The following is a 17,201-nucleotide window of genomic DNA, read 5'->3' as shown; positions in this document are numbered from 1 at the left end:
TATGGGTCTTTACCTGGATATTCTTTAGGGAGATCATTCTGGCATGTACTTTGGGAGTACTCTAAAATCTCAAGCCTTTTAGCTAAATTTATATAAAATAAAATCACAACTGGCCATACAAATAACTAGAAAATATGCCCTAAATGAGACATTCAGAGTGGAGGCAGACTGTTGCAGAGGCCACCATTTGGTGCTGAGCAAGTTCTGCCTCAGCACCTGAGTTTTTTAGAAAAAAAAAAAAAAAAGCAGAAATTTGAAGGTTTTTTATGTAAAAAAATTGATACTGATAATCTTCTACAACCCCTCATTTGTAGCATATCTTGCTAAGCTTTTCTACTGGCATCGATATTGTGTAATTAAGAGTTGGGCAAAAGAGCTATTCCTCATATAATCTTTATACCCCTATTGCACTTGCTGTTTTCAGGGAGTGAAAAATAGCTAATAGAGTTTCCCTATTTTTATAACTGTTGTTAGTTTGAAGTTTCTGTCTTTGTGTCTTATGTTATGACATTTTCTTTGTGTTGTTGTGAAAGTAAAGTTCTTAAAATAATATCTTTAAAGTACCTGAGGTGACAAAGAAAGTTGAGCCTGAAGAAAAGGTTCCCATTTTTGCTCCTGAGGAAGAAGAAGAGGCAACTATTCCAGAGGAAATTATACCAGCAAAAGGTACATGATCTTTTCTTGCAAGTTACTTATGAGATCTTTTGGGTTCATTAAAATTCATCTTTATTTCTTGTTATAAGCTGTATGTAAATCTTAATGATCTTTTGGGGGAGCTTTTGATCTTTTTTCATGTTTTTTTCATGCTTTTATTGCTCTGAAACCAATTTTAAAATGTGTTTGCAAAATAATATCTTTAAAGTGCCAGAGATTCCTAAGAAACCTATCTCTAAAGAAAAAATACCTGTACCCACTCCTGAGAAAATGGAGCTTCCTCCAGCAAAAGGTACATAAATTAATACCTAAGAAAACAGTGTGTTGTTATTCTCACTCATTGTCTCTATTTATTTTATTTTGTTCATTATTTATGTTAGTTTTGTGTCCCTGCTGTCTTTCTGTATTGATGTCTGAGTGCCTGTCAAATTCTTAGTGAAAAGTAAGCTCTGAAATTTTTTAACGTGTTCAAGAAGTCTTATCATGGATATAAAGTGTCTTCTGTTTTTATTTCTGTTTCATCCTTAAAACATTTAGAATATATTCTTTGGGTCACTTCTTATTTCATTATGTCTGTTTGTATGTATTTTCTGTTGTCTTTCTCATACTACTAGCAGATGATATTCTTAAAATAAATAATGTCTTTAAAGTGCCTGAGATGCCTAAGAAACTTGTTCCTGAAGAGAAAGAACCTGTTCCTAAAAAGGTGCCAGCTCCACCAGCCAAAGGTATTGCAGTTTGTAAATGTTGTATCATTGATAACGTTCTTCATACACGCTGAGTTTAGCAATGGACATTTTAGTGTATCTGTCTTGTGTTATATTTGTTGCTATACTATTTGTTTGTAAGTTTTTGTTCTGGTGTCCATAAGCTTCTGGGTTTGTGCCTGTTTAAAAATTGTGCAAAAAAACACTGAAGCTAGGTCCTATCTTTAAAGTACCCAAGATGCCTAAGAAGGTTCTTCCTGAAGAGAAGGTACCCATTGCCGAAAAAGTGGAGGTTCCAGCTGCAAAAGGTATATGTACTCCTGATTATAATTAATATTTGTGCTAAAAATACTCAACCTTCTTCTTTCTAACTTTTGTCTTGTATGAGGTTTCTGCTTGATTTTATGTCAAAACTCTTCATTATCAATGTTCACATTGTAGTGCCATAAAGCTCTGTTCCTTGTGCTTTTTACTTGTACTGCTTAAAGGTGATTTTTTAAAATTGCTAAAAAAAATCCATATCTTTAAAGTCCCTGAGGTGCGTAAAAGAGCTGTTGCAGAAGTGAAGGTGCCAGCTGTTGTGCCCAAACCCAAAGAACCTACACCAACTAAAGGTACAGATATATTTCTTCTTATTCTTATTCCTCCCAAAGATTTGGTTTTCCTCCTCATTCCTAAGATCTTTTACAATCTATATACTGTTTCAGGATTATGTTCTTATATTTGAATAAAACTTGTTACTTGGTTATCAAGTACATTTTCTGTTCTATGTGGGTCATCATGAGTAACTGGGAAAAAAAAAAAAAAAAGAAAAAAAAAAAAGATAAATAATTGTAAGGTAGTAACAACAATACTGTTTCTAAAGTGTCCGAAGTATCCAAGAAACTTGTCCGGAAAGAAAAAGTCCCTGCTCCTGCTCCTGTGGTGGAGAAGTATGAGTATACGTATGAAGAGTATGAGAAGTACGAGACATATGAAAGTATTGGAGAGTTTGAGAAAGTTCAGGAAACTGAAGAAATTGAGGCATATGAGGAACCCGAAGAACCTGAGAGATATAAGGAGATCCAGGAACAGGAATATGAAGAGGAGGCTGAGGAGAAAGAAGATTTCTATGAAAAGTATGAGTTTAAGGAGAAGGAAGAGATCTGTGAGAAATATGAGGAGGTGTATGAGGAGGCTTACGAAATCCAACCAGCTATAGGTACATCAAGTCATAATTTCTTTATTCTTATAGTTTTTGAGTTTCCAGCTACTGCTTAAGCTGCCTTTTTGTGTTTATTTTTATTTTTCCCCTTTTGTAGTCCTATGTGTATCTGTTGCTGGTAATGATAAATCCATTCAAAGATTGTTTCTCTACTCCTTCCTAAGGAATTCTTCCCTTCAGAGTGGAATGGGAAGATTCCCCATCTTACTGCCTAAGAGTGAGCTAGTATAGATATGACTCAAGCAAAGTAAATTATTATTTTCTGATGCACTGCAGTTTCAGCCTGAATTAAATATTTTTATGTGTCAATTTATGTTTAATTTGCTCAGTTTAGGTCCTGTGAGTTAGAAATGTCACAACTCATGCAGGACCTTCCTTCTCATCTTTCATATTTATGACCATAGGATCCATCATGCCAAACAGAAAGTGTATCTAAAGTGTACTAGAAAGATGTATGCTAATATTCCTTAGCTTTCATTCTCAAGAACTCTGAGATAAGTGGCTGTTTGCTTATCTCTGCATAAATGATGAGATAGTTCCTGTACAAATGAGTGATTGCTCTGCTTGCTGTCTTTGTATCTGTTATAAATCCTCAGTAATAACTTTAAATCCATAATGAAATATTTTTTAAAGTGCCTAAGGTGCCTAAAAGACCTCTGCCAGAAGAAAAAGTACCTGTTCCTGTTCTTAAAAAAGAAGCTCCACCAGCTAAAGGTACATCAGCTATTAGATAAATTTAAAAACACAGACTTCTGCCTGAGTCTTTGAATCCCCAAATCCAGTGATTTACCTATTCTGATTTGACTACTAGACCTTTAACTTTATTTTGCAGTACAGTCAAAGGCAGAGATTAAGTTACTAAAAAACCAATATTTCTTTAACAAATCAAAACTGAGACAAGTTACTTTCTGAGGACAAAGGAAGTGCAGTAGGAACTTCAAGATTTAAATTTTGCCAACACAATATAAGTGACATTTTATAGCTAATCATTGAAAACGAGCAGATGAATGCATTAATAAAAGTCTTGAGCTATAGCACTATATTAGTGAAACCCGAGTTTCCTACAGAATCCTAAAAACTAAGACCTTCTTCAACATAATGTTTTGCTGGAGTGCATACAATCTTAATAGGTGTTCTCTGTATCAGGCTCTACAAAAATGTGTCATGAACAGCAATTGTCAGTAGATCCTAGCAGAGTTTCTGTACTAGTCTGAAGCTTTGTAATTTTCTGTTCAGAGCACTTACTTTGCCAGAAATTAATTTTGTGCTAACTTTTATAGTTGTTTCTCATATGAATTATCAGAATGAAATCTGGGAAAGTGCTGATGTTTTTTTCATAAGGGTGTGTGGTTAGTTGCTAGAAAATCAAAATCTTACCATATTCCCAGCTGGCATTATTTAGAGCTGATAGTTCATGAAATCTAATTGTTAAGGTTTATCCTAGTCAAAAATTCACCCAACAAGAGCAGTGGTTTTCTTTCAGTGAATACGGAAGACTCTAGCTATGTGAATCCAACTGAAATAGCCCAGATGGATGGCCTGCAAGGTCACCACTCAATAGAATAGCAATTGAGTATACTGTATTTTGTATTTTTCTAAATTTTCTGACTCTTTGCATTGTTTGCTTTTCATTTAACTTATATTCTTACGTAATATTCAAACTGCAAAAGTTCTTAAAAATACACCAATGTCTTTAAAGTGCCAGCAGTGCCGAAGAAACCTGTTCCAAAAGAAAAAGTACCATCTGCTGTTCCTAAAAAGGAAATGACTCCACAAGCTAAAGGTATACCTACTCTGCGTTGTCCTCATTAATCATGAACTCTGATTTCAGCCTTTTGTCTTCATTATTTGTTGAGAAAGATGTGCATATGTTTTATGTCTCCACAGTGGTTTTTTCAGGTGTTTGTGATTGAGTCTTTTTCCCTGTTGGTTTCAAGTCATTTGTTGAAAATATGTGAGAGTTGCTTTAAAAAATGTGTGTTCTGTCATTAAGCTACACATGAAAGTAGTTCAGAAAGAAATAATGCTTTTTGTTTTGTTCTGACAAGGAAGGAGATTCCACTATCCAAATGTATGGCCATCTTTCAAGAATATTTTTTTAGTATGCTATTCTACCATATCTTCAAATTTAACATACATATTCTTTCAGGACCCATTTAATCCTTTGTTTCATGATCCTTGTTAGATTTGTTATTCTTCTTTGGAAATTATTCCAAATAACTTTGAATGCCCTAAAAGTTAATTATATCTTAAAGGGCCAGCTGTTCCCATAAGAACTGTCCCTGAAGGAAAGAAACCTACATATACACCCGAAATAGAAGTTCCACCAATGAAAGGTAAAGGAACGTTTGATAAGAGATTTTATGGAAAGGAAATATTTCTGTTGTTTTTCCAAACTAACATCTTTTAAAATGATCCTCATGTTCTTCACACCATGACAAGAGTATCTAGTCTCTAAATTCAGATTCAGCTCTCAGTGATAAATTGAAAACTCTGAGGCAAACATTTCAGACGTGCTATACATGTGCTAAGTAGTAAATACATTGATTTATCAATGAAAACGTATTGAGGAGGTATTGTTACTTAAACTACCAGCATGTAAACCCTTAGTGCTTTTATATTTGTAATATAGTTGTGAATTTAGTTTAAACTGGGGTTTTGAAGCCAGTACATTGGTCATGATATTGTGGAGAAGTAATAGAGCAAGAGCTAGTCATTTAAAACCATTAAAGCTGTTACACATATCAGAAGGAAAAGCATGACAATATAGTGAGAAAAGCAAATGGCTTATGCTCTCTGAGAGCAGAAACTATAAATTCCTTCACATAAATGTTTTAGCAAGACAGTTCTAGAACTACACAGTAGTTCATTCTTGAAAAGGCACAGTATTTGGGACCTCAAAAGAACTTAGTTTTCTAGGTATGTTTCTGTCTGCAATTTTGAAAGCTGAAAATTATTTGGAGGTTACTAAAAGAAAGCTATTATCTTTGAAGTTCCTGAGTACCATAAGAGAGCTGTCCTTGAAGAGGAAGTATTCACCATTATTTCTAGAGAAGAGGAGCCTCCTTTGTATGAAGGTACATTAGTGACACATCTTCCAGGCAGTAAATTGCAAATAATATATCGATTCATGCTCTAAATTGCTTTTCAAAATCATACATTTTCAATTCTTATTTTAGATTATTTAGAAGTAATTTCCATCCATGTCTTTGACACCCTGTCTTCTCCCAAATTTAGTTATAGTTTAGCATTTTTAGAATGTTTTCTTCTCCTCTAATAATGGGAGAAAGAAACATAAATAAGAGAGAGACTAAGTTTCTGATTCAGGAAAACATGTTAGCCACATTGGACCAAATAAATGAACTTAAGGAGACACTGGTTTAAGAGCTATCCTGAGTAATAATTTTTGAGCTGGAATGTAGGTAGTTAACGCCAGATTGAGGACATGTAAAATTCAGTTGCAATCTCTATTTAATACACAGAGTGAAGTAACTAGAAAATAATCTTAAAGATTTCTGTAAACTTGTACTTTACTAATTAAGAATGGACACTTCTAGCAATAGTAGGTAAATGATCAGGCTGAAATGAGATATTTGAATAATTTATGTCCAAACAGATCTTTGTCCACATACATGTCTGCATTTTTGCATTGTAAATTGTCGTTCTAATCTTGTCTTGTAAGTATTATTAAAATATATAAAATAAACTAATATCTTTAAAGAGCCTGAAGTTTACGAAGAAGTTCCAACAGAAGAAAAAATCCCTGTTATTACTCCTGGTGAACCAGAAGCTCCAGCAGCTAAAGGTACACCAACTATTCAATTAATCTATAAAGCAACATGTTCCCTACAAATTAGTTATTCATCTTCATCATTCCATCCATGTGCTAATCTGTTATTTAATGTGTTAATTCTAATGTTTCGTTAGATGTTATGTGTCTGTCATTGCTCTTTGTGACTTACATTTTGTACATTGTAATGTTCTTTAAAAAATATAATATCTTTGAAGTACCTGCAGTGCCAAAGAAAACTGTCCCTCTGAAGAAAATACCTGCTGCTGTACCTACAGAAGAAGCTGCTCCAGCTAAAGGTACATGACCTCCAAATGGATTTTCTCTAGCCTCTTTCAAAAGTGATGTAGCAAGTGAGAAACCCAACATGCTTGTTGTTCTTGAACATTACTAGGTGCTATATACACTGTTTACTTCCATTTGATCTCATGTTGTAAGAGTAAATTTTGTTTGTTTTTAACTTAGAAAGAAAGCATACATACAGGGAGATCAGAAATTAAAAACATAATCATTTTGCAACCATTTACAGAGAATTCCATCTTTCTTCATATGTTAAACTAACCAACAATTATTAAGACAAAATAATTAATCATTCAGGAAAACAAGTTCAAGGAACATTTTCTATAATTTCTTATTTGTGTCTTGTGTTAGCAGCTGCTCAAACAGTTTGATACATTCTGCATCAAGAATTCAAAATCTAAATAGACAAATTTAGAGAAATACAAAGAAATTCAGTACTCAGGAAATTCATAGCAGGACCAGGGATTAGCTTTATATTTTTTTTGACTTCTTGTCTCATGTTCCATTTTCCATAATATTTCTCTGACAGTATATTTTTTTAAAAATCTGAAAGTTTGTTTGCAGAAGCATTTTTTGCAGTCATGCCAGGGGCCTTAGTAAGATTAAAATAAGACTTTAAATCAGGACAAACTATAAAGCCACAAATTTTTTTTCATATAAAAAATTTCATAATAAAATTCCAGTGCTGAAGAATTCTATATAAGTTTGAAACATATTTATTTAATTGCACTGGAATTTTGCCTTATAAGTAATTTTAAATTTTTTTAAAATAAAACCCTTTAAATTGCCAAAATCCCTAAAGATTGTTTAATAAGAAAAAAACACTTAATTACTGTGTTTTCAGAGAAGAGCAAACTCAGATCTGTAAATGGTAGGAGTTAGAAAACCAGTGAACTCCAGAGAGTGAAATTGTTGAGTTGTATTCACAATTTAGTACCATGTATTTTCATATTGTTCTAGTATAATTTTTTATTGTTTTACAAAACTGTACTACTCATTTCCTAGTGCAAATTTCTAAAATAAGACAATATTTTTAAGTTCCTGAAGTACCAAAGAAAGCTGTCCGCAAAGAAAAAATACCTCCTGCTCTACCTAAAGAAGAAGCTTCACATCTTAAAGGTACAAAAAATTTTGAGTAGGATTTGAAGGATAAAAAATATGCTTTCATATATAAATCTTTAATTATTCTGAGAGCATTCTGTCTACCATAATCTAGACTTTAGTTAGCAGCCCTGGTTAGATGCAACAGTATAAAATTAATTTAACAAAATTTTAAAATTATACCACATGCAGTTGTTAAAAGGAAAATTAGCTTTATGGACAAAAGAGACAACTGCAAGAGTCCCAACTATTTGCTATCAGTCCAAGGGGGTAAAAAAAAATATATAGTGACAGAGCTTAGATAGACAGGGCCTATCTCATTGCACTCAGGGAAGTAGCTCAGTTTAGAACATATACATCTTTCTTCTGGTAAGCTGCAGAGGTCAGATCAGGGTAGAATAACAGATTTTTTTCTTCACTCATTTGAAAAAAATCCCAATTTTGAGGTTAGATATAAAATAGACTTGTCTATCTTAAGATGAGCTTGAATATTTGATTGCATTTGTTCTTTACTGTCACATTGTCTTGTTTTCTGACGATATTCTAAGTTAATTGACATATGTAAACTAATATCTTTCAAGTACATGAAGTCTATGAGGAAGTGCACATAGAAGAAATTTCTACTGTTCATAGAAAAGAGGAGGCTCCAGCACCTAGAGGTATATATCATCTTCATCATCTCTTCCTGCGATCTGCAAAGTCATGAACTTCAGAAAAATTAATTTGTTCATGTTCATGGTTTAGTTCTTGTTCAATGTAATCAATATTTGTGTTCATTCTTTTAGTACCTTATTTACATTACAAAGTCAGGATTTTTTATTACTTCTCTTTCTATTCTATATAAAATCTTAAAATGAACTAATATCTTTAAAGTACCCACAGTCATTAAGAGAGCTGTTCCAGAAGAAAAGGTGCCTACTGCTGTGCCTAAAAAACCAGAACCTACTCCTGTGCCTAAAAGACCAGAATCTCCACCATCTAAAGGTACTTTGATAGCCTAATAAAAAACCGAGGTCTTCATTTGTTTCTTACAGTTTCTGATTTAACAGTTCATGGTCAACTTGTGTCAGATTTGTGGCATTTATGTTGTATATGTCCCTTTTCATGTTTCTCAACTAATCTTTCAGTCATAAAATTAAAATTAGTAAATATCTTTCAAGTGCCTGAATTGCCCAAGAAAACTATCCCTGAAGAGAAACCTGTTCCTCTGCCTAAAAAGCCAGAAGCTCCACCTGCCAAAGGTATAGGTAAACATATCTTTTCCTTCTCCTTATTCTTCAGATTTCTTCTGTCCCTTGTTTTGTTGTCAAATTATTGAAAATTAGTTGAGTTTGTCTATTTCTTCTACTTGAGAGTAATCCATTGTGATGGCACAGAAATTTTACCAGAAACTAGTCAAAAGGACGAAAAATAAGGAAAACTCTAGCTGAGTCAACACACAGTGAGATTTATGGAACAAACATTTTAACTTCATGAGTGTTTATAGGTACTATGAATAGCATCATAAATTCTGTTAATACTCAAGTGAGAAGTATGTACTTCCTCTTTCACATTTCTCACATTAAACTTAGGTGTCAGTTGATTTATTTTTGAATGGAAATAGGATTAGGTACAAAAAACAGTTGTTACAGTTCATTAAGATATTTTAGAAGTCTGTCTGAACTAGCAATTTTTGTGGCATGTCATCACTGCATGACAAAAGATCCCCAGTAAAGTCACTTCAAACTGTTATTTGCCAAAGGGATAGAATGGAGACTTTTCAGAACATGTAACTGTTGTCAGAGTATCCTTATACACCTACTTGTTCTGTCTTATTTCTCTGTATTGCATGTTTTATTTTTGTAGTTCTTAAAAGTTCACTAATATCTTTAAAGTGTCCAAGGTACCTGAGAAATCTGTCTCAGAAGAGAAGGTAAAAGTTGCTGTGCCTGAAAAGCCAAGAGTAACACCACCTAAAGCTTCTGTGTCAATAATTGTGACTCTCCAAGGAGGAGATTTCTCTTTCTCTTGGGCAACAGGGTTGACAGTAAAAGACACAATTACCCTTTATTTCTGATTTGTAAGAAATCCTGCTAGTGTGTAATAGTACACAGCATTTTTTGCATGACATATCTCTTCTTATATCTGATATTTTTCTTTCCGATATGCTTCTTGTGAGACTTTTCTTAATAATTTACACATTTTAAAATGCCTTAAATATAACAAAAATGAATGCTGTTTTCTTTAAAGTGCCAGAGGTGCCCAAGAAGATTCCAGAAGAGAAAGTACCAATTGCTGTGCCTAGAAAACCAGCACCACCACCAGCCAAAGGTATGTTGTACTACAGGTAACTTTGTAAGAGAAAAAAACTCTGCCTTGATTGTGCAGATTAGTTTTTTGATTGTTTGTTTGTGTTGTCCTATTAGTTTCGTGCTCTGTGCCCACAGTTCTACGTGTGTTACTGTTTTGAAAATCCTTTTTGAATCATAGTTGTAATCAGTGTACCAATGTGTTAGAAATACTGATGTGGCTGGGCAGAGATGAGACTGATACTTGAGAACCACAGCAGAAACCTTAAAGAGAAAACATGGCTTTTATTATCTGAAATAATCCCAACAGCGAAAAATTAACCCCAACAGAGAGTTTAATAATTTCAAAGTATAGAATAAGTGATACAGATGTCTAACACAGCAGAAAGCCCTCCATGTATAGGTGAAAAACTGATACCAAGGAGTCATCAAATATAGAAGAATGTGACAAGGAATACAGAATGGGCAATAGCAGCCTTAGTCAAATGGAGATTTGGAAAGTGGTTGAATAAAATGGAAAAATAATGTTATGTAGAAGAAGATATTCCAAAAGACTCAGCTGTTTCCTCAGACTTTACAGGGACATTAAAGAACCTATGTCAATAAACATGTCAAATCAATTGCTCCATTAAGAACCTCCTTACTTGGTAATTTCTACTGAAAAGTTTTGACCATAGCTGTAAAAGTCCATATAATAACTGTAAATAATCTCTTTCCTTAAAGTGCCTGAAGCACCCAAGGAAGTAGTTGTAGAAGAGAAAATCAAAGTTGCTGTGCCTAAAAAGCCGGAAGTACCACCAGCTAAAGGTACTTGTCATTAATAAAACCAGGGCAATAATTTGTCTTATTTTCACTGATAAGACTTTTTTGATACTATTTCCTCATCTTTCTGTCTTATAAACTGTGATTTTTGTATTTCATTTTTGGGAGCAGCCTCTTTACTCCTCTCAAATGACTCTTGATCAAGATTGAGAGCAGAAATTCTATTTGGTAAAGGGTGTTATGTGTAATTGATGTTACCTGGTGTCATTTCATTTGTTTCTTTTCCTCCTTTAATGCTATTTAAATTTCTTTAATTATTAACATAATTATTCATTTTAAAGTGCCAGAAGTGCCCAAGAAAGTCCCAGATGAGAAAATACTAGTTGCGGAGCCTAAAAAACCAGCAGTTCCACCACCTAAAGGTACTTGTCATTACAACAAAATTAACAGAATCAAAAACATGGCTCTTTTATTGTTTTAACACTGTAGAAGACAGTACCCAAGACCTCTCCTAGAATTTTCTTCTGTTGTCAAAGTTTTTTCAAGTGAATAATTGTGTTGCGTGAAAAAAATAGGTCTTTGTGATTAGGGTTCTCACTAATACTGTTCTGTTATGCTTCAATGCTGTTTATGAAATTCTTATGGTAAAAGTTATTAATCTTTTTCAAGTGCCTGAGGTACCAAAGAAAGTGGTCCCAGAAGAGGTTTCAGTTAAAGTACCAAAGAAACCAGAGCCTCCACCAACTAAAGGTAACTACTGTACACAATTAATGAAAAAAACTCCACCTTGTTGTCTAGGGTACCGTTTCAACATATTAGTAAATTACTATAAATGTTCTGTAAAATATTTTTGTTTTTTAAATTGTAGTTTATGCATCTGTACCTCAGTGAGACATCAGAGACAATTTTCTGTAGGCAAAGAAAAAAGTTGATATCCACTGATGTTTTTGATGTCCCTAACTTTTTTTCTTAGTGTGTTAAAACTACAGACATATGTTTGAATTTCATACAAATAAAATTAATTACTTTCTTTAAAGTGCCTGAAGAGCCCAAGAAAGTGGTTTCAGAAGAAAAAATACACATTGCAGTTCCTAAAAAAGCAGAACCTCCGCCACCTAAAGGTACATGTTCAATACTGATTGAATTGCACAGAAATGTTAATCTGTTTCTCTTAAATATTATAATTTTTAAGTTTATGTTATCCTCTTTCTTTATGTTCTAATATTTATAAATGTTACAGATTGTGTTATCTTCTTCACTTCTGAATAGCTTACACCAAGCAACAATGGCTATTAATAGTGTGCAGCAAGCAATATTACAAAAATACAGACGATTTATAAGGGATTTTTTTCTGATGTTGCTTGATAATTTTCACCTTGGAGTTATTGTCACCTTTTTAATTCCTATTCTTCAAATTCCTGAAAGTAAAACAAATGCATATCTTTAAAGAACCTGAGATGCCGAAGAAAGTTGTTCCAGAAAAGAAAATACCTGTGCCTAAAATACCAGAACCTGAGGTTGTGCCTAAAGAACAAGAACCTGTGGTTGTCCCAGAACCAGAGGCTGCACCTGAAGAACCAGAACCTCTACCAGAGAAAGGTAAATCTCAACACTAATGAAATAACAAAAGTAATATTTTTCCTCTTTAAGACTTTGATTTTCCAGGCCTTGTCTTTTCTGGGATTCTAATTTATAATTGTTCTATGTATCTGTGTGTGTCTGTGAAAGAGACATACATGGGTCTTTTTGAAGAATACTGATAAGTCTTGGATGTCTGAATTGACTGTATTTTATACTTGAATTTGTCTTACTACTTTGGATTATTCTTACTATTCTACCCTCTTGGGTTCATCAAAACAGTCACAACTAATATCTTCAAAGTGATAATAGTAGAAGAACAGAAAGTACCCATTCTAGTAGCTAAGAGCAGAAGAGATCACTGTAATTGAAATACCAGAATCTCCAACAAGAAAAACTACATGCCATCACTGCTAACTCTTCAAAGAGTCTTCAGCTTATTACCTGAAATGTTATTAATATCTTTTGTCCTGTCCATTCTGTTTATAATTATCATGGATTTTACTTATATCTTAAGTTATACTATCAGTGCATGTGTGAACTTGCATATGAGGGCATGAGGCTTGGGTGGTGGGGGTGGAGATGGGGTGAGTGGGGTGACATTTGAGAGAAAAGGGCAAAAAGCCAAAATGTGGCGTATTTGTCTTCAAAAAGGTCAACAGAAATGATTGATGCCTGATATGTTTTTAATGTTTTCATTGCAGTTGTGGGTTTATGTTTTATAATTCACTTAAATTTGGTATGATTGTCAGTGCAGTTGTTAAATTTAGAACTAATATCTTTTATGTATATAAAGTGGCCAAGACAACTTTGCCAGAAAAGAAAGTAGCTGTTCCAGTTTCTCAAAAACCAAAGCACACTGCAGGACCCTCAAAACCAAAGCCTCAAGAAGTAGAACCTCAAGAACTGGAACCTGCTAGAGTGGCCCGAAAACAAAAGCCTGTTATGGCACCCCAAAAACTAGAGCATGTTGTGGCATCCGAGGAGCCTGAGACTGTTTTGGCATCCCAAAAACCGGAGCGTGTTGTGGTGCCTGAGAAACCAGAGTCCATTGTGGTACCTGAGGAACCCAAGCCTGATGTGGCATCCCAAAAAATAAAACACGGTGTGATGTCCCCAAAACAAAAGCCTGTTGTGGAACCCCAAAAACCAAAGCGTGTTGTAGTGCCTGAGAAACCAGAGTTTGTTGTGGTACCTGAGGAACCCAAACTCGATGTGCCACCCCAAAAGCTAAAGTATGGTGTGATGCCTTCAAAACAAAAGCCTGTTGTGGAACCCCAAAAACCAGAGCCATTCATGGCCTCTGAGGAACCTGAGCTCACTGTGGCACCTGAGGAGTCAGAGGAAGTTGCATTAACACAAAAATCAGAGTATGTTGTGGTGCCCCCCAAAACAAAACCTTTTGTGCCACCCCAAAAACCAGAGCTTGTTGTAGCACCCGAAGAAACAGAGTTTGTTGCAGATTTCCAAAAATCAGTGCGTATTGCAGTATCCAGAAAATCGAAGCCTGCTGTGGCATCCAGCAAGCCAGAACCTTTTACAGTGCCTGAGGAACCAGAACCAATTTTAGCACCCCAAAAACTACAGCCTTCTAGAGTGCTTCAAAAACCAAAGCCTGAAGTGGCATCTGAAGAACCAGAGCCTGTTTTGTCACCTGAGGAACCACCACCGGCCGAGCTGGCCAAAAAGCAAGAGAGTGTTGCTATACCTAAAAAACGAGCAGCTCCACGATCTAAAGGTACCATTTATGAATAGAATGTCTTTTTCTTCTCTTGAGTATACTATGTTTCACTGCTCATTTTAAAGCTTGATACACATAACTAAAAGATACTAATATCTTTAAAGAGCCTGCAATGCCGGAAAAAGCTGTCCCAGAAGAGAAAATTCATGTAGCTCTTCCTGAAAAATCAGAACCTCCATCAGTCAGAGGTACATGTTATGATGCATACATGTTGAACACACCTAATCTTCTTCTCTTAAGTATTCTCGTAACCTCTTTTTTTTCTGTCATTTAGAATCTGAGGGTTTAAATAATGATTGCTAAACAATTGGACTGTTTATGACTGTGCGCCAAATTGATACTTCAGAACATTTCCATTGTCCTCTGTGTTTCAGTCTCTGTACTTATATTCAGTTGTATTGTAATTGTAAAATGAAATGCACTAATATCTTTGAAGTGTCTGAGACACCTGATTGGGCTGTCCCAGAGGAGGAAGTGCCCATTGCTGTACCTAAAAAAGCAGGAGCTCTGCTTGCTAAAGATACATGCTACCATGATTATCATCATGAGGAAGGGTGGTGGGTTTTTTTAATTAATCTCATTTTAATGAGATCTCATTTTTAATTAATCTCTGATATCTAAAACATGTGACAGATGTACCAAATATCACAGAATCACAGAATCAACTAAGTTGGAAAGGACCTCGAAGATTATCTAGTCCAACTGTTAACCTAACACTGACAGTTCCCAACTACACATGATCCCTAAGCACCAAGTCAACCCTACTCTTGAACACCTCCAGGGACGGGGACTCCACCACCTCCCTGGGCAGCCCCTTCCAACACCCGACAACCTGTCTGTAAAGAAATACTTCCTGACATCTAGTCTAAACTTTCCCTGGCACAACTTGAGGCCATTATCTCTTGTCCTGTCGCTTACTACTATGAATTGCTGTGCAAGGGTGTCAAATGTTTCCTCAACTAAAACATCCAGATTTTTTTTGTACCTTTTTTTGGTATGTTCAAAAATTTCAGGAGGTAAGATTTTATTTTTTAGGCTATAGTAATAGATCAAGAAGGTATGATGAACTCCTGTCTACCAATAAATGCCAAAACTTTATGAATGCTAACAAAAGAATGAATGCACAAACTGTTTTTCACATCATTAGTAGGGATGGTTTAGTGGGAGTTGACAAAGTTGTTAGGTTTATGGTTGAACTCAATGATCTTAAAGGTCTTTTCCAACCTTAATGATTCTATGACTCTATGAGAAAGGACAAAATAAGCAGAAACTGAAGGTTTCAGCAGAAAGTAGCAGTTTCTGTACATAGAGCAAAATAGTTGTGATTATCTCTGTGTACTTGCGTTGCCATGGATAGCATCATGGAGCAGAATCTTTTCTTTAAACTGTTAATTGTAATTTGCATGTATTTTGCTCCTATGTCAACATTCTCCACTGTGATTTGTAAAGTTGTTACATTGCATGAATAGCACCAAAGACCTGTAAAATTCCTGTGAATAGCTAATTCACTGAGCCTTGTATGAGGCATTTATTTTCTCAGATTAATCAGGATGAGAGACTTCATGATTGAAACACTAAAAAATTACTTAAGATACTCTAAACCTGTACACACCATAGATTGATGCGGTGCTACTCATTTAATTTCCTTTAGAAATTCCCAAGCGCTGGCCAGAGAAGTAAACATTCCCTAGGCCACCAGATTTTCTTCATCTGAAATACAATGACATTCCTTAAGTGAAGTACCACCTCATACTGATATCAAAAGCATTTAAATAATGTAAATTAATATAACAGACAACAGTTATAAGTAGCATGTAATGATTAGAATGGAAGCCAGAGCTGTTACAAGAACACAGAATTCCCATTTCCTGTGTGACATATTTGACACCTTGTTTGAAGGTGTCATTGTTTGAAGCAAAGCATAACAGATGACTGAATGTAACCACAGCACTTTCTCAGACAACTGCATGCATGTATTATTGATTGTCTTATTGTTTCATATGCATCTGTACTGCCCACAAAACTAAAATATACTAATATCTTTGAAGTGCCCAAGGTGCCCAAGAAAAGTGTTCTGGAAGAGCCCATGCCTGTAACTGTGCCAAAAAAGCCAGAACCTGCACCAGTTCGAGGTACCTGTCACCTGTCAGCCTGAATGGGACTGTTTCTTACTGTTTTACGTGTTACTTCTGATGTCTGTAATCCTGTCCATTTGTGATTACCTCAAATTACTATGTTCTGTTCTGTGTTACAATTCTATCATTAGAATGGCAAATACATAGAGAAAATGAGGGACTCTTCTAAACTCCTTCATACATGTTCAGAATCTAAAATCCTATATGTCAGAACTGATAATATACATGGGGAAAAGCTTACTAATTTGGATTTTTTAATGTAAACTTCTGTCTTTAGCAGTTTTCCAACAATGTCTAGTAAAGCTTTTTTTTACACAGAGTATTTTTCTTTAGTCACTCCCAACTGGCAGTCCTGTGCTATTGTGTCCTAGTAAAAAGCGAGACACAGTCATGACACAGCAATATAAAAAACAGACAAACAAACAAACAAACAAAAAACCACAAAAACTGATCACTTCAGAAAGAATAATGAGGAAAGCCAGGTTCAATGGACTGTGAAGGAACAGAAGTTGCTATGGGGAAAGAACTCCCAAAGTAAAAAGAGGGACATACCTAGATAGGACAGTAGTATTTTAGGATTTGGGCTTATGTGATCTGAGCCTAGATGCTAAGTAGCAGATACTTCAAACTCTTTAGTAAATACAGTGCTTATTCAAATGCATGGCATATCAGGATGGTCTTCATTCCATGGCCAAATTGCATATAAGAAAAACATATGACTAGTAATACATTGATGTAACATTTTTTTTGGACCATAAGATCACAGGAACCCAAGAAAGTAGGTTCTGCAAATCTGCACGTAGTTATTAGGTATAAGAGCAACAGATCTTCTGTATTTGTGCAGAACAATTCTGCATCACATGAAGAAGGAGAGCAAGGAAATGTGCTCATTACGCAGATATCACTTTTACACTTACTAATGCAATTTCTAAATATAGGAT

The 17,201-nt window shown here is 34.8% G+C and overlaps 1 protein-coding gene across 1 annotated transcript in view; it reads left to right on the top strand.

Moving 5' to 3' along the window:
• TTN (titin) overlaps positions 1 to 17,201 on the top strand; it is a 242,029-nt gene that overhangs the window by 109,680 nt on the left and 115,148 nt on the right. Inside the window, exons 136-141 of the mRNA XM_074911579.1 lie at positions 9,986 to 10,066; positions 10,768 to 10,851; positions 11,148 to 11,228; positions 11,476 to 11,556; positions 11,844 to 11,927; positions 12,256 to 12,405. Of these exons, the coding sequence (XP_074767680.1) occupies positions 9,986 to 10,066; positions 10,768 to 10,851; positions 11,148 to 11,228; positions 11,476 to 11,556; positions 11,844 to 11,927; positions 12,256 to 12,405 (561 nt within the window). The remainder of the gene's footprint in view (positions 1 to 9,985; positions 10,067 to 10,767; positions 10,852 to 11,147; positions 11,229 to 11,475; positions 11,557 to 11,843; positions 11,928 to 12,255; positions 12,406 to 17,201) is intronic.

This window comes from Athene noctua, chromosome 7 (genome assembly GCF_965140245.1).
Source record: "Athene noctua chromosome 7, bAthNoc1.hap1.1, whole genome shotgun sequence".
Lineage (NCBI taxonomy): Eukaryota > Metazoa > Chordata > Aves > Strigiformes > Strigidae > Athene > Athene noctua.
Note: the sequence above shows the minus strand (reverse complement) of the source record. Positions and strands in the feature narration are given on the sequence as shown.